Source organism: Saccoglossus kowalevskii, chromosome 1 (genome assembly GCF_978046115.1).
Source record: "Saccoglossus kowalevskii chromosome 1, keSacKowa6.1, whole genome shotgun sequence".
Lineage (NCBI taxonomy): Eukaryota > Metazoa > Hemichordata > Enteropneusta > Harrimaniidae > Saccoglossus > Saccoglossus kowalevskii.
The window spans coordinates 880028-906162 of record NC_140641.1 but is presented as its reverse complement, the minus strand read 5'-3'; the positions used below and the strand labels follow the sequence as shown (position 1 = coordinate 906162).

At 36.9% G+C, this 26135-nt stretch overlaps 1 protein-coding gene across 2 annotated transcripts in view; it reads right to left on the bottom strand.

The window, feature by feature from the left end:
- The window catches only part of LOC100371347 (cohesin subunit SA-1-like), a 311470-nt gene that overhangs the window by 179991 nt on the left and 105344 nt on the right, over positions 1-26135 (bottom strand). For both annotated transcript variants that reach the window (XM_085498240.1, XM_085498246.1), the window contains exon 12: positions 24480-24583. In XM_085498240.1, the coding sequence (XP_085354366.1) occupies positions 24480-24583 (104 nt within the window). The remainder of the gene's footprint in view (positions 1-24479; positions 24584-26135) is intronic.

The following is a 26135-nucleotide window of genomic DNA, read 5'->3' as shown; positions in this document are numbered from 1 at the left end:
AATCAGCATCATTGACAATAATATATTAAAGGAAATTGCATGGCCTTCATACTAAACATGTTGCATGTTCCTGTCTGTTACAGTGCTTAAGGTATTACAATCTTGCATATTTAATGTGTCCCATGACCATATATGGTCATCGGATGTTTTTGTCAGCTCTGTTGAGCAATAACTTCAATATTGCATTGGTTGCATTTTCCTATCTGTAACAGTGCTTGAGATATAACATTTATGCATATTTGATGAGGTCACATGACCATGTGTGGTCATCACATTAGTTAGTCACATGTCTTGTTCCATAGATTCGATATTGCACAGGTTGCATGTTCCCGTCTGTAATAGTGCTTGAGTTATTACATTTATGCTTATTTGATGAGGTCACATGATCATATATGGTCATCGGATATGTTAGTGACTTCTGTTGTGCAATAGCTTCAATATTGCACTGGTTGCATGTTCCTATCTGTAACAGTGCTTGACATATAACATTTATGCATATTTGATGAGGTCACATGACCATATATGGTCATCGGATTTGTTAGTCACTTCTGTTGTGCAATAGCTTCAATATTGCACTGGTTGCATGTTCCTATCTGTAACAGTGCTTGAGTTATTACATTTATGCATATTTGATGAAATTACATGACCATATATGGTCATCACATTAGTTAGCCACATCTCTTGTCTCATAGCTTCGATATTGCATAGGTTGCATGTCTCTATCTGTGATTCAGCTTGAGATATTACAATTATGCATATTTAATGACGTCACATGACCATATACGATAATCACATTAGTTACTCACATCTCATGTCCCACAGCTTCGATTTTGCACAGGTTGCATGTTCATGTCTGTAACAGTGCTTGAGATAATTCAATTAAGCATATTTAATGAAGTCACATGACCATATATGGTCATCACATTAGTTAGTCACATCTCTTGACCCATACCTTCGATATTGCACAGGTTGCATGTCCCTAACTCTTGCAGTGCTTGATATATTTCATTTATGCATATTCAATGAGGTCACATGACCATATATGGTCATCTTGTTTGTTAGTAAAATTTCATGTACCATCACTTCAATATTGCACTGGTTGCATGTTCCCGTCTGTAACTGTGCTTGAGTTATTACATTTATGCATATTTGATGAAGTCACATGACCATATATGGTCATCACATTAGTTAGTAACATCTCGTGTCTTATAGCTTCGATATTGCACAGGTTGCATGTCCCTATCTGTAACAGTGCTTGATATATTACATTTATGCATATTTAATGAGATCACATGACCATATATGGTCATCTTGTTTGTTAGTAGAATTTCATGTACCATCACTTCAATATTGCACTGGTTGCATGTTTCTAACTGTAACAGTGCTTAAGATATTGCAATTATGTCTATAAAATGAGGTCACGTGACCATATAAAAGAACAAAAAAATATGAAAAAAACATTCTAAAATCTTCTTATAAAAAACGGCTTTTCGCCTGGACTTCCATATTTTGGAATTAAATACTATGTCATATGATCTTTCAAGGTTATTCAGGGTTAGTTGATTTGTCGAAAATTATGCAAATGAGATGCAAAACAAAATTTCAAAAAATTCTAAAAAAAAAAGTCACGTGACCGCTAAAGTTTTTTTTGATGAAATGTGTAGCCCTTGTCGCACTGCTACTATCATAAAAAAATTGGAGCACTCAGACCCTCAGAAAGGTGCGCAATTCGGCATTGAAAATTTCGCCTTTAATCCAAGATGGCGGCCTGGTCATGTGACGTATGTGTCTGAACTTAGGATATGCACCAGATCTCATACAGCTTTACCATTGTGGCAAGTATGGAACTGATCGGTCCAACGGTGTTGACATAAAGCGTGACCAAAAATTTAGGCGGAAGAATAATAATAATAATAATAATAATAATAATAATAAACGGAACAATTACAATAGGGTTTCGACCAAATGGGCTCGAAACCCTAATAATAATAAACGGAACAATTACAAAAGGGTTTCGACCAAATGGGCTCGAAACCCTAATAATAATAATAAACGGAACAATTACAATAGGGTTTCGACCAAATGGGCTCGAAACCCTAAATATAGCTGCATAGCAGCAATCAACGGTTTTCAAGACCATGGCACATGGCCAAGTCACATGCAATGCATGGCCAGGTATGACTGTTTGCAATAGCCCTCAAAATTAACGTTGGTCCCATGTTTGTATATGTGATAGTGTCCGAGATATTATTGCCATGCATATGTAATGAGTTATATGACCATTTATAGTCATCGGGTATGTTTGTCAATTCTCTTGTCCAATGTCTTCAATATAGCATTGTTTCCATGTCCCGACCTGCAACAGTGCCTAAGATGTTAGAGGCATGCATATTTAATGAGTTCTATGACCATATATGGTCATCTCATATGTTGGACAATTCTCTTGACCAATGTCTTCAGTATATGTTTGGGTACATGTCCCTATCTTTAAAAGTGCTCGAGATATTATGGATATGCATATTTAATGAGTTCTATGACCATATATGGTAATCGAATATGTTGGTCAATCCTTTTGTCCAATGTCTTCAATATAACATTGGTTTCATGTTCGTGCTTGCAATAGTTCCTGAGATATTAGAGACATGCATATTTAATGAGTTATATGACCATATATGGTCATCGAATGTGTTGGTCAATTTTCTTGTCCAATACCTTCAATATAGGTTTGGGTACATGTCTCTATCTTTAAAAGTGCATATTTAATCAGTTCTATGACCATATATGGTCATCGAATATGTTGGTCAATTCTCTCGTCCTATGTCTTCAATATAGCGTTGGTTCCATGTTTGTACTTGCAATAATGCCTGAGATATTAGAGACACGCATATTTAATGAGTTATATGACCATATATGGTCATCAACTATGTTGATCAATTCTTTTGTTCAATGTCTTCAATATAACATTGGTTCCATGTTTGTACTTGCAATAGTGCCTGAGATATTAGAGACATGCATATTCAATGAGTTCCATGACCATATATGGTCATCGAATGTGTTGGTCAATTCTCTTGTCCAATGTCTTCACTATAGGTTTGGGTACATGTCTATATCTTTAAAAGTGCTCGAGATATTATAGATATTCATATTTAATGAGTTCTATGACCATATATGGTCATCAACTATGTTGGTCAATTCTTTTGTCCAATGTCTTCCATATAGCCATGGTTCCATGTTTGTACTTGCAATAGTGCCTGAGATATTAGAGACATGCATATTTAATGAGTTGCATGACCATTTATGGTCATCCAATATTTTGGTCAATTCTCTTGTCCAATGTCTTCAATATAGCGTTAGTTCCATGTTTGTATATACAATAGATCTCAATATATGTCAATTCAATGTGTATCGTACAAGGGCCCTCCCCCCTTTCCCACAATGCAACATTGCTGACTATTTTATATAAAATGTGAAAAATATTCATAAATCAACTGCTCCAAAACTACTGGTCGCACTTTCACGATTCTTTGATTAATCTGTAGTATGTATGATGTTCTTCAAAATTATGGCGTGGAATTTTGATACGATCAAAATTATGCAAATGAGATGCAAAACAATATTTCAGAAAATTCTAAAAAAAAAAGTCACATGACCGTTCAACTTTTTTTTCATGAAATACGTAGCTCTAGGGCCAATGCTTCTTTTAAGCAAAAGTTTGAGACTCCTAGACCCTCAGAAAGGTGTTTAAATGAGCATGCCATTTTTTGCCTAAAATTCAAAATGGCCGCCGTACCACGTGACCAATATGCGTCATCTTAGGATATGCATTAGATCTCATCAAACTTTACAAACATATGAAAAAAATTTTAAGATATGTGCAACGGTGTTCGAATGGCGCTTAGCGAAAAATCTGGCGGAATAATAATAATAATAATAATAATAATAATAATAAATATAGCTGCATAGCAGCAATGACCGGTTTTCAAGACCATGGCACATGGCCAAGTCACATGCAATGCATGGCCAGGTATGACTGTTTGCAATAGCCCCCAAAATTAACGTTGGTCCCATGTTTGTATATGTGATAGTGTCCGAGATATTATTGCCATGCATATGTAATGAGTTATATGACCATTTATAGTCATGAGGTATGTTTGTCAATTCTCTTGTCCAATGTCTTCAATATAGCATTGGTCCAATGTTCCTACCTGCAACAGTGCCTAAGATATTAGAGGCATGCATATTTAATGAGTTCTATAACCATATATGGTCATCTCATATGTTGGACAATTCTCTTGTCCAATGTCTTCAGTATAGGTTTGGGTACATGTCCCTATCTTTAAAAGTGCTCGAGATATTATGGATATGCATACTTAATGTGTTCTATGACCATATATGGTAATCGAATATGTTGATCAATCCTTTTGTCCAATGTCTTCAATATAGTATTGGTTCCATGTTTGTGCTTACAATAGTACTCGAGATATTAGAGACATGCATATTTAATGAGTTGTATGACCATATATGGTCATCGACTGTGTTGGTCAATTATCTTGTCCAAAGTCTTCAATATAGGTTTGGGTACATGTTTCTATCTTTAAAAGTGTTCAAGATATATGGATATGCATATTTAATCAGTTCTATGACCATATATGGTCATCGAATATGTTGGTCAATTCTCTCGTCCTATGTCTTCAATATAGCGTTGATTCCATGTTTGAACTTGCAATAATGCCCGAGATATTAGAGACACGCATATTTAATGAGTTATATGACCATATATGGTCATACACTATGTTGATCAATTCTTTTGTTCAATGTCTTCAACATAGCATTGGTTCCATGTTTATACTTGCAATAGTGCCTGAGATATTAAAGACATGCATATTTAATGAGTTACATGACCATATATGGTCATCCAATATCTTGGTCAATTATCTTGTCCAATGTCTTCAATATAGCGTTAGTTCCATGTTTGTACTTGCTATAGTGCCTGAGATATTAGAGACATGCATATTTAATGAGTTGCATGACCATATATGGTCATCCAATGTTTTGGTCAATTTTCTTGTCCACTGTCTTCAATATAGTGTTAGTTCCATTCTTGTATGTGCAATAGTTCTCATTATATGTCAATTCAATGCGTATCGTATATGGGCCCTCCCCCCTTTCCCATAATGCAACATTGCTGACTATTTAATATAAAATGTGAAAAATATTCATAAATCAACTGCTCCAAAACTACTGGTCGCACTTGCATGATTCTTTGATTAATCTGTAGTATGTGTGATGTTCTTCAAAATTATGGCGTGGAATTTCGATACGATCAAAATTATGCAAATGAGATGCAAAACAATATTTTAGAAAATTCTAGAAAAAAAAGTCACATGACCGTTCAACTTTTTTTTTATGAAATACGTAGCTCTAGGGCCAATGCTTCTTTTAAGCGAAAGTTTGAGACTCCTAGACCCTCAGAAAGGTGTTTAAATGAGCATGCCATTTTTCGCCTTAAATTCAAAATGGCCGCCGTACCACGTGACCAATATGCGTCATCTTAGGATATGCACTAGATCTCATCAGACTTTACAAACATGTGCAAACATTTTCAAGATATGTGCAACAGTGTTCGAATGGCGCTTAGCGAAAAATCTGGCGGAATAATAATAATAATAATAATAATAATAATAATAATAATAATAATAATAAACATAACAATTACAAAAGGTTTCCAAGACATGTGTCTTGAAAACCTAAATATAGCTGCATAGCAGCAATCACCGGTTTTCAAGACCATGGCACATGGCCAAGTCACATGCAATGCATGGCCATGTATGACTGTTTGCAATAGCCCTGAAAATTAACGTTGGTTCCATGTTTGTATATGTGATAGTGTCCGAGATATTATAGCCATGCATTTTTAATGAGTTCTATGACCATATATAGTCATCGGGTATGTTTATCAATTCTCTTGTCCAATGTCTTTAATATAGTATTGGTTCAATGTTCCTACTTGCAACAGTGCCTAAGATATTAGAGACTTGCATATTTAATGAGTTCTATGACCATATATGGTAATTGAAAATATTGGTCAAATCTTTTGTCCAATGCCTTCAGCATAGGTTTGGGTACATGTCTCTATCTTTAAAAGTGCTCGAGATATTATGGATATACATATTTAATGAGTTCTATGACCATATATGGTCGTCAAATATGTTAGTCAATTCTCTCAGCCAATGTCTTCAATATAGCGTTGGTTCCATGTTTGTACTTGCAATAGTGCCTGAGATATTAGAGACATGCATATTTAATGAGTTATATGACCATATATGGTCATTTTATATGTTGGTCAATTGTTTTGTCCAATGCCTTCAATATAGGTTTGGGTACATGTCTCTATCATTAAAAGTGCTCGAGATATTATGGATATGCATATTTAATGAGTTCTATGACCATATATGGTAGTCAAATATGTTGGTCAATTCTCTCCGCCAATGTCTTCAATATAGCGTTAGTTCCATGTTTGTACTTGCAATAGTGCCTGAGATATTAGAGACATGCATATTTAATGAGTTGCATGACCATATTTGGTCATCCAATATTTTGGTCAATTCTCTTGTCCAATGTCTTCAATATAGCGTTAGTTCCATGTTTGTATGTGCAATAGTTCTCAATATATGTCAATTCAATGTGTATCGTATATGGGCCCTCCCCCCTTTCCCATAATGCAACATTGCTGACTATTTTATATAAAATGTGAAAAATATTCATAAATCAACTGCTCCAAAACTACTGGTCGCACTTTCATGATTCTTTGATTAATCTGTAGAACGTATGATGTTCTTCAAAACTATGGCGTGGAATTTTGATACGATCAAAATTATGCAAATGAGATGCAAAACAATATTTTAGAAAATTCTAGAAAAAAAAGTCACATGACCGTTCAACTTTTTTTTCATGAAATACGTAGCTCTAAGGCCAATGCTTCTTTTAAACGAAAGTTTGAGACTCCTAGACCCTCAGAAAGGTGTTTAAATGAGCATGCCATTTTTCGCCTTAAATTCAAAATGGCCGCCTTACCACGTGACCAATATGCGTCATCTTAGGATATGCACTAGATCTCATCAAACATAACAAACATGTGAAAACATTTTCAAGATATGTGCAACGGTGTTCGAATGGCGCTTAGCGAAAAATCTGGCGGAATAATAATAAAAAACATAACAATTACAAAAGGTTTCCAAGACATGTGTCTTGAAAACCTAATAATAATAATAATAATAATAATAAAAAACATAACAATTACAAAAGGTTTCCAAGACATGTGTCTTGAAAACCTAAATATAGCTGCATAGCAGCAATGACGGGTTTCGAGCCTGCATGGCTCATGGCAAATTGCACTTGCTTGATGTGATTATTTGACGAACGTTTCATGTCTAAAATGCAATGTTCCTAACAAGCCCTCTGGTATTTTGCTATTATGAACCACACTGGAATCAACAGACATAACCATTTATAGTCATCTGTCTAATGTCTGGCAAATTGTTCATGAGTTATAGCGTAATTTCACTTTTTACTAAATCCAAGATGGCTGCCAAAAGAAGCCATTTTTCAAAAATCTGCTACAGTAACTTTGTAGAGCTATCAACAGAGATACTATATGCTAAATTGCTTTTCAAACAAGCAAGCAGTTTTTAACAAGATAATTTTTTTAGGTTTTTTGCATTTTTGTGATAAATTCAACATGGCCGCCAAAACCACTTGAATCATGGGAAATATTTTCATGAACACATAATCATCTTATTGAGCGGATGTTGTATGCCAAGTTTTGTTTAAATCTGGCAAATTGTTCATAAGTTATAGCGTAATTTCACTTTTTACTAAATCCAAGATGGCTGCCAAAGGAAGCCATTTTTCAAAAATCTGCTTCAAAAACATTGTATAGCTATCAACATAGATGCCATATTCAGAACTGCTTGTCAAACAAGCCGACAGTTTTTAAGAAGTTGATTTTTTGAGGTTTTTTGCATTTTTGTGATAAATCCAACATGGCCGCCAAAACCACTTGAATCATGGGAAATATTTTCATGAACACATAATCATCTTATTGAGTGGATGTTGTATGCCAAGTTTTGTTTAAATCTGGCAGATCGTTCATAAGTTATAGCGTACTTTCACTCTTTACTAAATCCAAAATGGCTGCCAAAGGAAGCCATTTTTCGAAAATCTGCTTCAGTAACTTTGTAGAGCTATCATCAGAGATACTATATGCTAAATAGATTGTCAAACAAGCAAGCTGTTTTTAAGAAGATAATTTTTTAAGGTTTTTTGCATTTTTTTGATAAATTCAAGATGGCCGCCAAAACCACTTGGATCATGGGAAATATTTTCATGTACACATAATCATCTTATTGAACAGATGTTCTATGCCAACTTTGGTTTCAATCTGGCAAATTGTTCATGAGTTATAGCGAACTTTCACTTTTGACTAAATCCAATATGGCTGCCAAAGGAAGCCATTTTTCAAAAATCTGCTTCAGTAACTTTGTAGAGCTATTGCAATAGGTGCTTCAAAGCAAATTTCTCATCACATGAATGGGCCATTTTTAAGAAGAAGATTTTAAAAGTTTTTTGTCAATTTTCACAAAATCCAATATGGCGGCCAATGTCACATGACCGCTAAAGATTTTATTGCTGATATTTGCTAGACATGAGCCAATGATGCCACACAAAAAAACCGGAAGTTCCTAGACCCTCAGAAAGTGGTGCAATTGAGCACTTCCGGTTTGTCTTCTACCTAAGATGGCGGCCAGGTCATGTGACCTACATAGCTGGTTTTGGGGTATGCACCACAACTCATGGCCCTTTATCAGCATGCAAAATAGCAAATGAATTGCAGCATTATTTTTCAAGTTACAGCGCTTAGAAAAAACGGCGGAATAATAATAATAAGAATATAGCTGCATAGCAGCGATGACGGGTTTCGAGCCTGCGTGGCTCATGACAAATTGCACTTGCTCGATGTGATTATTTGACGAACGTTTCATGTCTAGAATGCAAGATAGCAGACAAACTACACAACATATGGATTTGATTTCACAGGAATATGATAAACTTAATGCACGGACAAATAGTTCATGAGTTATAGAACTTTTTCTCTTTTACTAAATCCAAGATGGCTGCCTAAGGAAGCCATTTTTAAAAATCTACTTCAGTAACTTTGTAGAGCTATCAACAGAGATACTATATGCTAAATTGCTTTTCAAACAAGCAAGCAGTTTTTAACAAGATATTTTTTTGAGGTTTTTTGAATTTTTGTGATAAATTCAACATGGCCGCCAAAACCACTTGAATCATGGGAAATATTTCCATGAACATATAATCATCTCATTGAGCGGATGTTGTATGCCTAGTGTTGTTTAAATCTGACAAATTGTTCATAAGTTATAGCGTGCTTTCACTTTTTACTAAATCCAAGATGGCTGCCAAAGGAAGCCATTTTTCGAAAATCTGCTTCAGTAACTTTGTAGAGCTATCAACAGAGATACTATATGCTAAATTGCTTTTCAAACAAGCAAGCAGTTTTTAACAAGATATTTTTTTGAGGTTTTTTGAATTTTTGTGATAAATTCAACATGGCCGCCAAAACCACTTGAATCATGGGAAATATTTCCATGAACATATAATCATCTCATTGAGCGGATGTTGTATGCCAAGTTTTGTTTAAATCTGGCAAATCGTTCATAAGTTATAGTGTACTTTCACTTTTTACTAAATCCAAGATGGCTGCCAAAAGAAGCCATTTTTCGAAAATCTGCTTCAGTAACTTTGTAGAGCTATCAACAGAGATACTATATGCTAAATTGATTGTCAAACAAACAAGCAGTTTTTAAGAAGATAATTTTTTGAGGTTTTTTGCAATTTTTTGATAAATTCAATATGGCCGCCAAAACCACTTGAATCATGGGAAATATTTTTATGAACACATAATCATCTTATTGAAGGGATGTTGTATGCCAACATTGGTTTAAATCTGGCAAATTGTTCATGAGTTATAGCGTACTTTCACTTTTTATTAAATCCAAGATGGCTGCCAAAGGAAGCCATTTTTCAAAAATCTGCTTCAGTCACTTTGTAGGGCTATGGCCATAGGTGCTGCAAAGCAAATGTATAATCACATGAATGAGCCATTTTTGAGAAGAAGATTTTAAAATTTTTTTGTCAATTTTCGGAAAATCCAATATGGCGGCCAAGGTCACATGACCGCTAAAGATTTTATTGCTGATATTTGCTAGACATGAGCCAATGATGCCACACAAAAAAACCGGAAGTTCCTAGACCCTCAGAAAGTGGTGCAATTGAGCACTTCCGGTTTGTGTTCTATCTAAGATGGCGGCCAGGTCATGTGACCTACATAGCTGGTTTTGGGGTATGCACCACAACTCATGGCCCTTTATCAGCATGCAAAATGGCAAATCAATCGCAGCATTAGTTTTCAAGTTACAGAACTTACAAAAAACGGCGGAAAAATAATAATAATAAATATAGCTGCATAGCAGCGATGACGGGTTTCGAGCCTGCGTGGCTCATGACAAATTGCACTTGCTCGATGTGATTATTTGACGAACGTTTCATGTCTAGAATGCAAGATAGCAGACAAACTACACAACATATGGATTTGATTTCACAGGAATGTGATAAACTTAATGCAAGGACAAATAGTTCATGAGTTATAGAACTTTTTCTCTTTTACTAAATCCAAGATGGCTGCCAAAGGAAGCCATTTTTAAAAGTCTACTTCAGTAACTTTGTAGAGCTATCAACAGAGATACTATATGCTAAATTGATTGTCAAACAAACAAGCTGTTTTTAAGAAGATAATTTTTTGAGGTTTTTTGCAATTTTTTGATAAATTCAATATGGCCGCCCAAAACCACTTGAATCATGGGAAATATTTTTATGAACACATAATCATCTTATTGAAGGGATGTTGTATGCCAACTTTGGTTTAAATCTGGCAAATTGTTCATGAGTTATAGCGTACTTTCACTTTTTACTAAATCCAAGATGGCTGCCAAAGGAAGCCATTTTTCAAAAATCTGCTTCAGTCACTTTGTGAAGCTATCAACAGAGATACTATATGCCGAATTGTTTTTCAAACAAGCAAGCAGTTTTTAAGAAGATAATTTTTTGAGTTTTTTGGCATTTTTGTGATAAATTCAACATGGCCGCCAAAAACACTTGAATCATGGGAAATATTTTTATGAACACATAATCATCTTATTGAAGGGATGTTGTATGCCAACTTTGGTTTAAATCTGGCAAATTGTTCATGAGTTATAGCGTACTTTCACTTTTTACTAAATCCAAGATGGCTGCCAAAGGAAGCCATTTTTCGAAAATCTGCTTTAGTAACTTTGTAGAGCTATCGACAGAGATACTATATGCTGAATTGCTTTTCAAACAAGGAAGCAGTTTTTAACAAGATAATTTTTTGAGGTTTTTTGAATTTTTGTGATAAATTCAACATGGCCGCCAAAACCACTTGAATCATGGGAAATATTTCCATGAACACATAATCATCTCATTGAGCGGATGTTGTATGCCAAGTTTTGTTTAAATCTGGCAAATCGTTCATAAGTTATAGTGTACTTTCACTTTTTACTAAATCCAAGATGGCTGCCAAAAGAAGCCATTTTTCGAAAATATGCTACAGTAACTTTGTAGAGCTATCAACAGAGATACTATATGCTAAATTGATTGTCAAACAAACAAGCAGTTTTTAAGAAGATAATTTTTTGAGGTTTTTTGCAATTTTTTGATAAATTCAATATGGCCGCCAAAACCACTTGAATCATGGGAAATATTTTTATGAACACATGATCATCTTATTGAAGGGATGTTGTATGCCAACTTTGGTTTAAATCTGGCAAATTGTTCATAAGTTATAGCGTACTTTCACTTTTTACTAAATCCAAGATGGCTGCCAAAGGAAGCCATTTTTCAAAAATCTGCTTCAGTCACTTTGTAGAGCTATGGCCATAGGTGCTGCAAAGCAAATGTATAATCACATGAATGAGCCATTTTCGAGAAGAAGATTTTAAAAGTTTTTTGTCAATTTTCGGAAAATCCAATATGGCGGCCAAGGTCACATGACCGCTAAAGATTTTATTGCTTATATTTGCTAGACATGAGCAAATGATGCCACACAAAAAAACCGGAAGTTCCTAGACCCTCAGAAAGTGGTGCAATTGAGTACTTCCGGTCTGTGTTCTACCTAAGATGGCGGCCAGGTCAGGTGACCTACATAGCTGGTTTTGGGATATGCACCACAACTCATGGCCCTTTATCAGAATGCGAAATGGCAAGTCAATCGCAGCATTATTTTTCAAGTTACAGTGGTTACAAAAAACGGCGGAAAAATAATAATAATAATAATAAACATAGCAATTACAATAGGGTTTCGCCCCATAGGGCTCGAAACCCTAATAATAATCAAAGCAATTACAATAGGGTTTCGCCCCATAGGGCTCGAAACCCTAATAATAAACATAGCAATTACAAAAGGGTTTCGACCCATAGGGCTCGAAACCCTAATAATAAATATAGCTGCATAGCAGCGATGACGGGTTTCGAGCCTGCGTGGCTCATGGCAAATTGCACTTGCTCGATGTGATTATTTGACGAATGTTTCATGTCTAGAATGAAAGATAGCAGACAAACTACACAACATATGGATTTGATTTCACAGGAATATGATAAACTTAATGCAAGGACAAATCGTTCATGAGTTATAGAACTTTTTCTCTTTTACTAAATCCAAGATGGCTGGCAAAGGAAGCCATTTTTCGATAATCTACTTTAGTAACTTTGTAGAGCTATCAACAGAGATACTATATGCTAAATTGCTTTTCAAACAAGGATGCAGTTTTTAACAAGATAATTTTTTGAGGTTTTTTGAATTTTTGTGATAAATTCAACATGGCCGCCAAAACCACTTGAATCATGGGAAATATTTTCATGAACACATAATCATCTCATTGAGCGGATGTTGTATGCCAAGTTTTGTTTAAATCTGGCAAATCGTTCATAAGTTATAGCGTACTTTCACTTTTTTACTAAATCCAAGATGGCTGCCACAGGAAGCCATTTTTCGAAAATCGGCTTCAGTAACTTTGTAGAGCTATCAACAGAGATACTATATGCTAAATAGATTGTCAAACAAGCAAGCAGTTTTTAAGATAATAATTTCTTGAGGTTTTTGGCATTTTTGTGATAAATTCAAGATGGCCGCCAAAACCACTTGAGTCATGGGAAATATTTTTATGAACACATAATCATCTTATTGAGTGGATGTTGTATGCCAAGTTTTTTCGAAATCTGGAAAATTGTTCATAATTTATAGCGTAATTTCACTTTTCACTAAATCCAAGATGGCTGCCAAAGGAAGCCATTTTTCTAAAATCTGCTTCAGTACCTTTGTAGAGCTATCAACAGAGATACTATATGCTAAATTGATTGTCAACCAAGCAAGCAGTTTTTAAGAAGATAATTTTTTGAGGTTTTTTGCATTTTTTGATAAATTCAATATGGCCGCCAAAACCACTTGAATCATGGGAAATATTTTTATGAACATATAATCATCTTATCGAAAGGATGTTGTATGCCAACTTTGGTTTAAATCTGGCAAATTGTTCATGAGTTATAGCGTACTTTCACTTTTTACTAAATCCAAGATGGCTGCCAAAGGAAGCCATTTTTCAAAAATCTGCTTCAGTCACTTTGTAGAGCTATGGCCATAGGTGCTGCAAAGCAAATGTCTAATCACATGAACGAGCCATTTTTGAGAAGAAGATTTTAAAATTTTTTTGTCAATTTTCACAAAATCCAATATGGCGGCCAAGGTCACATGACCGCTAAAGATTTTATTGCTGATATTTGCTAGACATGAGCCAATGATGCCACACAAAAAAACCGGAAGTTCCTAGACCCTCAGAAAGTGGTGCAATTGAGCACTTCCGGTTTGCGTTCTACCTAAGATGGCGGCCAGGTCATGTGACCTACATGGCTGGTTTTTGGATATGCACCACAACTCATGGCCCTTTATAAACATGGAAAATAGCAAATGAATTGCAGCATTATTTTTCAAGTTACAGTGCTTTAAAAAACGGTGGAAAAATAATAAGAATAATAATAATAATAAACATAGCAATTACAAAAGGGTTTCGCCCCATAGGGCTCGAAACCCTAAATATACATAGCAATTACAATAGGGTTTCGCCCCATAGGGCTCGAAACCCTAATAATAAATATAGCTGCATAGCAGCAATCACCGGTTTTCAAGACCATGGCACATGGCCAAGTCACATGCAATGCATGGCCATGTATGACTGTTTGCAATAGCCCTGAAAATTAATGTTGGTTCCATGTTTGTATATGTGATAGTGTCCCAGATATTATAGCCATGCATATTTAATGAGTTCCATGACCATATATAGTCATCGGGCATGTTTGTCAATTCTCTTGCCCAATGTCTTCAATATAGCATTGGTTCAATGTTCCTACTTGTAACAGTGCCTAGGATATTAGAGACTTGCATATTTAATGAGTTATATGACCATATATGGTTATTTAAAATATTGGTCAATTCTTTTGTCCAATGCCTTCAGTATAGGTTTGGGTACATGTCTCTATCTTTAAAAGTGCTCGAGATATTATGGATATGCATATTTAATGAGTTCTATGACTATATATGGTCATCGAATGTGTTGGTCAATCCTTTTGTCCAATGTCTTCAATATAACATTGGATTCATGTTTGTGTTTGCAATAGTGCCTGAGATATTAGAGACATGCATATTTAATGAGTTCTATGACCATATATGGTCATCGAATGTGTTGGTCAATTCTCTTGTCCAATGTCTTCAATATAGGTTTGGGTACATGTCTATATCTTTAAAAGTGCTCGAGATATTATGGATATGCCTATTTAATGAGTTATATGACCATATATGGTTATTTAAAATATTGGTCAATTCTTTTGTCCAATGTCTTCAATATAGCATTGGTTCCATGTTTGTACTTGCAATAGTGCCTGAGATATTAGAGACATGCATATTTAATGAGTTCTATGACCACATATGGTCATCGAATGTGTTGGTCAATTCTCTTGTCCAATGTCTTCAATATAGGTTTGGGTACATGTCTATATCTTTAAAAGTGATCGAGATATTATAGATATGCATGTTTAATGAGTTCTATGACCATATATGGTCATCGAATATGTTGGTCAATTCTTTTGTCCAATGTCTTCAATATAGCATTGGTTACATGTTTGTACTTGCAATAGTGCATAATATATTAGAGACATGCATATTTAATGAGTTCTATGACCATATATGGTCATCAACTATGTTGGTCAATTCTGTTGTCCAATGTCTTCAATATAGGGTTGGTACAATGTTTGTACTTGCAATAGTGCATAATATATTAGAGACATGCGTATTTAATGAGTTCTATGACCATATATGGTCATCAACTATGTTCGTCAATTCTTTTGTTCAATGCTTTCAATATAGGTTTGGGTACATGTCTCTATCTTTTAAAGTGCTAGAGATATTATGGATATGCATATTTAAGGAGTTCTATGGCCATATATGGCCATCAACTATGTTGGTCAATTCTTTTGTCCAATGTCTTCAATATAGCATTGGTTCCATATTTGTACTTGCAATAGTGCATGAGATATTAGAGACATGCATATTTAATGAGTTATATGACCATATATGGTCATTGAATATGTTGGTCAATTCTCTCGTCCAATGTCTTCAATATAGCCATGGTTCCATGTTTGTGCTTGCAATAGTGCCTGAGCTATTAGAGACATGCATATTTAATGAGTTGCATGACCATATATGGTCATCGAATGTGTTGGTCAATTCTCTTGTCCAATGCTTTCAATATAGGTTTAGGTACATGTCTCTATCTTTTAAAGTGCTAGAGATATTATGGATATGCATATTTAATGAGTTCTATGACCATATATGGTCATCAACTATGTTGGTCAATTCTTTTGTTCAATGTCTTCAATATAGCATTGGTTCCATGTTTGTACTTGCAATAGTGCATGAGATATTAGAGACATGCATATTTAATGAGTCATATGACCATATATGGTCATTGAATATGTTGGTCAATTCTCTCGTCCAATGTCTTCAATATAGCCATGGTTCCATGTTTGTACTTGCAATAGTGCATGAGATATTAGAGACATGCATATTTAATGAGTTTTATGTCCATATATGGTCATCCAATATTTTGGTCAATTCTCTTGTCCAATGTCTTCAATAAAGCGTTGGTTCCATGTTTGTATATGCAATAGTTTTCAATATATGGCAATACAATGTGTATCGTATTAAGGGCCCTCCCCCCTTTCCCATAATGCATCATTGCTCACTATTTTATATAAAATGTGAATAATATTCATAAATCAACTCCTCCAAAACTGTTGGTCGCACTTTCATGATTCTTTGATTAATCGGTAGTATGTATGATGTTCTTCAAAATTATGGCGTGGAATTTTGATACGATCAAAATTATGCAAATGAGATGCAAAACAATATTTCAGAAAATTCTAGAAAAAAAAGTCACATGACCGTTCAACTTTTTTTTCATGAAATACGTAGCTCTAGGGCCAATGCTTCTTTTAAGCGAAAGTTTGAGACTCCTAGACCCTCAGAAAGGTGTTTAAATGAGCATGCCATATTTCGTCTTAAATTCAAAATGGCCGCCGTACCACGTGACCAACATGCGTCATCTTAGGATATGCACTAGATCTCATCAACCTTTACAAACATATGAAAATTTTTTCCAGATATGTGCAACGGTGTCGAAATGGCGCTTAGCGAAAAAATCTGGCGGAATAATAAAAAACATAACGATTACAATAGGTTTCCAAGACATGTGTCTTGAAAACCTAATAATAATAAACGGAACAATTACAAAAGGGTTTCGACCAAATGGGCTCGAAACCCTAATTATCTTGTCAAAATCAATTTTTTTTCCAGGGTTTTTCCCCCAAAACGAAAGAATTTCATAATGTCGGGACCGAGAAGTTTTTTTTATTATTTATTGGGAACGGAAAGTCTTTATCGTAGTGCTTCGCCTCGGTTGACAATGAGCTCTTCGGGTTGCTAAAACTGTTTGTCCACCTCTGTTGGGGTGAACATTTGTATTATTATACTGAATAAATCTTAGAACAGAATTGGTGGCACTCAATCATGGCAATCTTCCAGGTCATCGTTAGAAAGATTTTCGGAGGCAAATTTAATCTTGAAGGATTGCAGGAAATTGACCCTTACCGATTCATATTTATGAATTAATCGGGATCCAGGTACCATAGTGTTTGTAACAGAAAAAAAAACGCTTTCGCGTGGGATTTTTCATGCAAACATTGTGAATGGTTCCCCGACACTGATTCCTTTTTAACTTTCAATTGTTCTAAGTCGCGGCAAACCCTGCTCATGACCGGAGACGTCGTCGAGACGCAGGTGCGATTCCTCTTAGCAACGCGTTCTATTTATTTCCAAAGCGTGTGGTCGGCGCCTTTGATTGCGTTTATTTTGTTTTTTTATTCACGTAATCTATCACTGGCAGCGTTTGTTTTGTCGCGTCTCATAACTTAATGTCCAAGCTGACTTTGTTTTGGCTGTAAGTGAACTACGTACAGCTCATGAAAGTATTTCGCCCAGAGTTCGCAAAAAACGGAATACCCTGCAAAATTTGAATCTTTTATTTTATAATGAGACATTGGGCGCAAAAATAAAAACCATAATTGTAATTCAACAAGTTTATGTAACGTGTTAGTCCGCTTGCCAGCCGCCTAGTTAAAAAACGCGATCTCCATTGATGTCGGCTTCGACAACTTCGGACAAGTAAGGTGGGCGCTGGCCGACATTGCATTTGCAAGTATTGTATTTGTTAGACAAATTGTACACTACTGTCATTCTATAACAATCGATTGGTCGTTTTTTTCACAGTCTTACTATTCCTGCAGATATTCTTCAATTGTTATAGGTGCCATAGATTTACATAACTACAACTTGACCCGTGTTAAACCCAAACCATGCGTGCATGACAACCGTCACCCTACACACGGTTACCGTACTCTACAGTAGACAATTTTCGCTCTCCACCGAAAATTGAATGGTTTTATACAGGTTTAATGTGTAATATTAAACCATGTTTATGACTCAAATCTCATGCTCTCTCGCGTGATATTTACATAGATCTCGCACTTTCTCGCGTGGCTCAACATCACAATCAGTTTGTTTCTGGCGCCATATTGGAAGTAGCCTGAAAGTGTTACGGAGCTTCTGCCATTCTCGTTTTATTCACTCACATCTTCAATTTCCGCAACTGAAGTAGTAATTCATCGTGAAATGGACAGCCACAGTATGGTTACACGCCGTAGAGGCAGAAAGCGACGTGAAGTCACAAATACGGCGAGCGAAGTTGGTAGCAATCCCGTATCACTAGAAGAGGTAGAAATTCCTACGACGAGTTCAACCCAAGGTACTGCCGGACGCAAAACTCGACGAACAACAACTTTGGATCCCGAAAACCCTGTTAATTGGACTACACCAGTGTTACGCGAAAAGTTGCGGCAACTTGGAATGAAACTGCCACCGAGCATGAATAGAAAAAGTTTAATCCAAGTCTATGAACTGAACCGAGTAGACGATGATCGTGTTGAAACCGCGGCTACTACCACAGTCGGCACAGCTAACAATAATACCCCGCCCCTACTGTCACCACCGAGTGGGGAGTCATCTGGCAATAATAATACGGATCGTGACGGCAATAATATGGCTACTATTCGCCGAGAAATTGAGGACTTGCGACAAACTGTTTTACATCTTACTGAAACTTTTTGCGGACGAGACTCGCATTCTCTTGGACCCATATCGCACACCAACCAACCAGCCACCGCTCAAGTTTTATCCTTATATGGGAATGACAATAGCAATACTAACGAACGAAGGAAGTTTGGTGTTGCATCACATGACTTGCCAAAGATAGTTTCTGTGTCACCAGCATTGAAAAAGAATATCTTGGAAGGTAAATTCATTAACTTAGCAGCGTTGTTAATCCCCGATCATGAAATTAACGAAAGTCGTTCTATTATGGACTTAGCGGGTAATGAGATTAAAATTAAGGGCAATCCTGATGCACGCTTAAACAAAGCATTGACTTTGAACGAATTTTTAGTTGCCTTTGGAAGATATAAAGCTATCATGTGCGAGGTATATCCTGGCAGACGTGAAGAGTTGGACCTCTACGAATCAGACATCATTGATATTGCTAACAGCTTTGGGGGTACACTATTTTATGACTACCATGTCCAATTTACAACTAAGGCAGCAGCATACCTCCAACAGAAAAATGTCAAGGTTGACTGGTCAGTTAGAGACAATGACATTTTTATCAGAGTTACTGCAGGCCGTAAAGCAGCAACATGTGCTATTTGCAGTAGTACTCTGCATTCTTATGATTTTTGCCCACGCAGGCAATTTGTATCACAACGGGGTCGTGATATGCAGCAACAGTCCAATACCAATGACATCAGAGGGAGACTCAGGTTATTCTTTAATGGAAAAGAAATATGCAATAATTTCAATACCGATAAAGGATGTCTCAGAGCGGTTTGTCCGTTGCTACATTTGTGCTCAACATGTAAAGGGAATCATCCAGTATGGAAATGTACTAAGTCTCCAGCACCTAACAAGTCTCAAGATTCAAAGTGACTCTCACATCAAGCTAGCACACCAATTAACATTGACTTTTTAGAAACAGCTTTAGCTGCACACCCTGATAAAATTTTTGTTTCTGAATTATGTACAGGCCTTAGAGAGGGTTTTCTTACAGGCATTGACGCTGTCCCAACATCTGTTTTTGAGTGTCCTAATAATTTGACTGCCAGACAGAATCCCTCAGTAATTAGCAAGCTTATTCAAGCTGAAATTGACAAGGGTTACCTTATTGGCCCTTTCAGTTCCCCCCCTTTTGATGTTTATCGCATTAGCCCATTGGGGTTAGCAGTGGGTAAATATTCAGGCAAGAAAAGGCTAATAGTGGACTTGTCTTCCCCTCATGATAAGCCACATGTGCCTAGCCTCAATGAGCTTATTAACAAAGACAAATACTCGTTATCTTATTCTACAGTGGATGACGCAATCAAAGAGTTAAAGTGTGTTGGTAATACTGCCCACATGTGCAAATTTGACATCACCGATGCTTTTAAAATCATTCCTTTGCATCCATCCATTTGGAAACTGCATGGTGTTAAATGGCAGGGTAACTACTATTTCTTCGTTAGACTGGTTTTTGGCAGCAGATCCAGTCCAAAAATTTTTGATATGCTGTCCACAGCGATCTGTTGGATTGCGCAGTTTAAATATGGTATTAGGTATATTCTGCATTTATTAGATGACTTCCTAACTATAGATGTTCATGCAGAAAGTGCTATGCGTTCCATGGCAGTTATGACTATGATTTTTAATTTACTTAGGATACCCTTGGCTAAGCATAAAACCCTAGGCCCAGCCCAGGAACTTGAATATCTTGGTATTTTGCTTAGTTCTAAAGACATGACTGCTTTCTTACCTGCTGATAAAAAAGCACGAATATTGACCAAGTTTGCTGAGGTTACATCTAAGAATACAGTTACAAAGCGACAATTGTTATCATTATTGGGGCACCTTAATTTTGCAACGAGAGTAATCATACCAGGGAGATCATTTCTTTCACATTTATTACAGTTAGCAGCATCGGTTTCTAAATTACATCACCATATTTCTCTCAATTTAGATTGTCGCAGGGAATTGGCTATGTGGGAACATTTCTTAGCAGCTTGGAATGGAGCCCATTTCTTTCTACACAGTACAGTGACACTTGCCTCAGACATTGATATCTTTACAGATGCTTCATCCACTGTGGGCTTTGGGGGATATTTTAAAGGGAGCTGGTTCTGTGATAAGTGGCCAGTTGAGTTAGATTCACAACATAATAATGAATTATCCATGGCTTTGCTTGAGCTGTATCCCATTGTAGTGGCAGCAATGCTTTGGGGTACACAGTGGTCACAGCACAGAATCAGTTTCAATTGTGACAATCTTGCAACAGTGCATATTATTAGAAAGGGAAGAGCTTCCAGTCACTGTTGCATAATTAATAAGCTGATGAGACGGCTAACTTTATTGGCTATGCAATATAACTTTGTCTTCTTAGCCCACCATCTCCCAGGTGCTCACAATAGTATTGCAGACTCACTATCTCGCTTTCAATTTCAGAGATTTCGCCTCTTGGCACCAGCAGCACAACAGCACAAGACTCCGTGCCCATCGTTTTACAGAATAACCCAAATTTAGATGAGCAATTCAACCATTTATGGAGTTTCGCAATAACAAGTAAAACAAGGCAGGCGTACAATTGTGGTCATGCACAGTTTATCAGATTTTTAACCATGAATAATGTTCCTGTTTCCAGTCCTTTTCTGCCATCAATTTCTGAAAATTTACTTTTACTTTTTATCACTTATTGTTATGAACACTTGCATTTGAGTGCTGCTACTATTGAGTTGTATTTATCTGGTATCAGATTTAAATATATTGAGGCAGGGCTTCCTAACCCTTTAAGGTCATTTCATGGCGGCCCTTTAGATAGATTAAAGTTGCTAATTAAAAGTATTAAGCGTGTGCAAGGAAAACCAAGTAGAGCGAGACTTCCATTAACAGCTAACATTGTGGCACAATTGATCAAAGCTTTAAAGAAAGGAGTTTTCACCCCCTACACAGATGTTTTATTAGAAGCAGTCATTTTAGTAGCTTTTTTTGGATTTCTCAGGTGTGGGGAGTTTGCTATAGACACAACTCAGTTTGATCACCAGGTGCATTTATGTGTAGAGGATGTAAAATTCAAGGATACAAGTCAGGTCTACTTAACTTTGAAAAAGACCAAGACTGATCCGTTCCGAAGGAGAACTACACTCACTCTCTGTAGTAATGATAGCCTCTGCCCAGTTAAGGCTTTACAGGTTTATATCAACTTACGACGTCACAGGAATCCTTTGGTTAAACCATGCGATCCCCTATTTATTTTTAGAGATGGCCTACCATTGTCACGCTCGCGTTTCTTACATTACCTTCGCTCCCTTCTTAACATTATTGGAGTCGATGCCAGGAAATATTCTGGTCATTCCTTTCGAATTGGGGCTGCCACCACAGCAGCACAGGTTGGTGTTCAAGACCACTTAATTAAATCTTTGGGACGCTGGTCATCTGACAGTTACAATCGTTATATTCATGTTTCTGACAAGTCCTTATTTGCAGCCCAGTCAGCATTAGTTAACAAAGTTTAATACATTGTAATTCACGGAGTTTCTAGTTATGTTTACATTTTCATGTTTTCCTACCATCCTTTATATCTTGGGGGTTATTCTGCAATTGAAACAATTGCATCATTTCGGGGACTTCGCTTATGGGATTTGCTCATATTCCCCCAAGATCATTCATATTTTCTTAGGTATATTTTGCGTGGGTTTTATTATTAGTGTTAATTTTATTATTGTAATTACTAATACCTCATTAACGACTTCACAGGCAGCCCTCGCTGCGTCAATGTCTAAACTCAGTAGTTGCAGCCCCCGCTGCCTCTACCCATAACCTCTTAACTTCATGCAGCCCCCGCTGCATAACCACGGTGTAGCCGCAGCACTCGCTGCCTATACTTTACAGTTGCAGTCATGCTGCAATCTGCCATTCCATACTAACATCATGCAGCTATGCTGCACCAACCAACATGTTTTCAGTCTTATTCTAGTTTGTATTTTAGTTTAGAAACTGTAAGCCAGCTAGTTTACACCTGCTTTGTTCTACATTTTGGGGGCGGCACCAGGGACCATCTTATCAGTCTGTTATGCATTGTCTCACTTTTGTGTACGATGGTCTTGTGGTGTGCCCCCCTATTTGCCAAATAAATTATTGGTTCATGTACATGCTCTTGTGTTTGTGTCATAAATACAGGTTTAATGTGTAATATTAAACCATGTTTATGACTCAAATCTCATGCTCTCTCGCGTGATATTTACATAGATCTCGCACTTTCTCGCGTGGCTCAACATCACAATCAGTTTGTTTCTGGCGCCATATTGGAAGTAGCCTGAAAGTGTTACGGAGCTTCTGCCATTCTCGTTTTATTCACCCGCCACCATCCCCATTCTCCCCCATTAGGCTGGCATTAACACCAATTCGGGGGACTGGGGACTTCGCTTATGGGATTAGCTCATATTCCCCCAAGATCATTCATATTTTCTTAGGTATATTTTGCGTGGGTTTTATTATTAGTGTTAATTTTATTATTGTAATTACTAATACCTCATTAACGACTTCACAGGCAGCCCTCGCTGCGTCAATGTCTAAACTCAGTAGTTGCAGCCCCCGCTGCCTCTACCCATAACCTCTTAACTTCATGCAGCCCCCGCTGCATAACCACGGTGTAGCCGCAGCACTCGCTGCCTATACTTTACAGTTGCAGTCATGCTGCAATCTGCCATTCCATACTAACATCATGCAGCTATGCTGCACCAACCAACATGTTTTCAGTCTTATTCTAGTTTGTATTTTAGTTTAGAAACTGTAAGCCAGCTAGTTTACACCTGCTTTGTTCTACATTTTGGGGGCGGCACCAGGGACCATCTTATCAGTCTGTTATGCATTGTCTCACTTTTGTGTACGATGGTCTTGTGGTGTGCCCCCCTATTTGCCAAATAAATTTGTGTCTGTGTCAGTGTCGTATTTGATTTCACATCTTTGGTTCGATCTTGTTTATGGTGGACATTATTACTACGCTTATGTATTATTACCAATTTTATATGGCCGTGTGATCCACCGTATTTTTTCAACGGTCGTTCTATAAATTTTTGATTAACATCATAAAAACAAAAATGACACACTTGTACATGAAACAGTAGGTAATGAACTGTAAATGCGGGCGGTTGCGCTGTCAGGCGAGCGAGCGAGCGATTGCGCGAGCGGATACTTCCGGATTTGCGCGGTCGAAAAAAAAGCGAAAATTGCGCGGTCGAATTGAACAAAGCGAGCGAAAAAAAAGCGATCGAAATCCGGAAGCGGGCGGGAGGTTGGGCGAAATGTGTACTGTACCTCCAAAATACAACATTTTCAGAAAACAAGATGGCTGCCAGTCAAGCATTTTGAATCGAATTGCTAAACCACTGCATGTGCATATGTCCCACATAAAGTACTAGGCACATGCAAAGAATGAACGGAATGGATCCAAGGGATTCTGAGATACGACTCCGGACGCACACACTGACGGGCAGGGACTAATAACATGAACAATATATGTATCTACATGGTAATAACGATAAATTTGTGTGTATTGGGCCTACAATATTCAGCAAAACAATACCTTTTTAGCTGATGCTCTGCCAACTGGAGGATGACCTTCAGCTGCTTGTCTTACAGCACTCACCATAACTTCTATTAATGCTGTCTCTTGTCTATCATCCATAGCTGATGACAAAAAGATACACCACATGATTTGAATATAAATATGGAGGTTTAAAATATCTGAAATCAAAACAAAAACAGACATGGCTGCACTCATACATATCAAAACACATGGCTACACTCTCACTTATCAAAACAGACATGGCTGCAATCCTACTTATCAAAACAGACATGGCTACACTCTCACTTATCAAAACAGACATGGCTGCAATCCTACTTATCAAAACAGACATGGCTACACTCCTACTTATCAAAACAGACATGGCTGTACTCCTACTAATCAAAACAGACATGGCTACACTCTCACTTATCAAAACAGACATGGCTGTACTCCTACATATCAAAACAGACATGGCTGCACTCGTACATATCAAAACAGACATGGCTACACTCTCACTTATCAAAACAGACATGGCTGTACTCCTACATATCAAAACAGACATGGCTACACTCTCACTTATCAAAACAGACATGGCTACACTCATACATATCAAAACAGACATGGCTGCACTCATACATATCAAAACAGACATGGCTACACTCTCACTTATCAAAACAGACATGGCTACACTCATACATATCAAAACAGACATGGCTGCACTCATACATATCAAAACAGACATGGCTGCACTCTCACTTATCAAAACAGACATGGCTGCACTCTCACTTATCAAAACAGACATGGCTGCACTCATACATATCAAAGCACATGGCTGCACTCATACATATCAAAACAGACATGGCTGCACTCATACATATCAAAACAGACATGGCTGCACTCCTACTTATCAAAACAGACATGGCTGCACTCATACATATCAAAACAGACATGGCTACACTCATACATATCAAAACAGACATGGCTGCACTCATACATATCAAAACAGACATGGCTACACTCATACCTATCAAAACAGACATGGCTACACTCTCACTTATCAAAACAGACATGGCTGCACTCATACATATCAAAACAGACATGGCTGCACTCATACATATCAAAACAGACATGGCTGCACTCCTACTTATCAAAACAGACATGGCTGCACTCCTACTTATCAAAACAGACATGGCTACACTCTCACTTATCAAAACAGACATGGCTACACTCTCACTTATCAAAACAGACATGGCTGTACTCCTACTAATCAAAACAGACATGGCTACACTCTCACTTATCAAAACAGACATGGCTGCACTCATACATATCAAAACAGACATGGCTGCACTCTTACATATCAAAACAGACATGGCTACACTCATACATATCAAAACAGACATGGCTACACTCATACATATCAAAACAGACATGGCTACACTCTCACTTATCAAAACAGACATGGCTGCACTCTCACTTATCAAAACAGACATGGCTGCACTCATACATATCAAAACACATGGCTGCACTCATACATATCAAAACACATGGCTGCACTCATACATATCAAAACAGACATGGCTACACTCTCACTTATCAAAACAGACATGGCTACACTCTCACTTATCAAAAGAGACATGGCTACACTCTCACTTATCAAAACAGACATGGCTACAC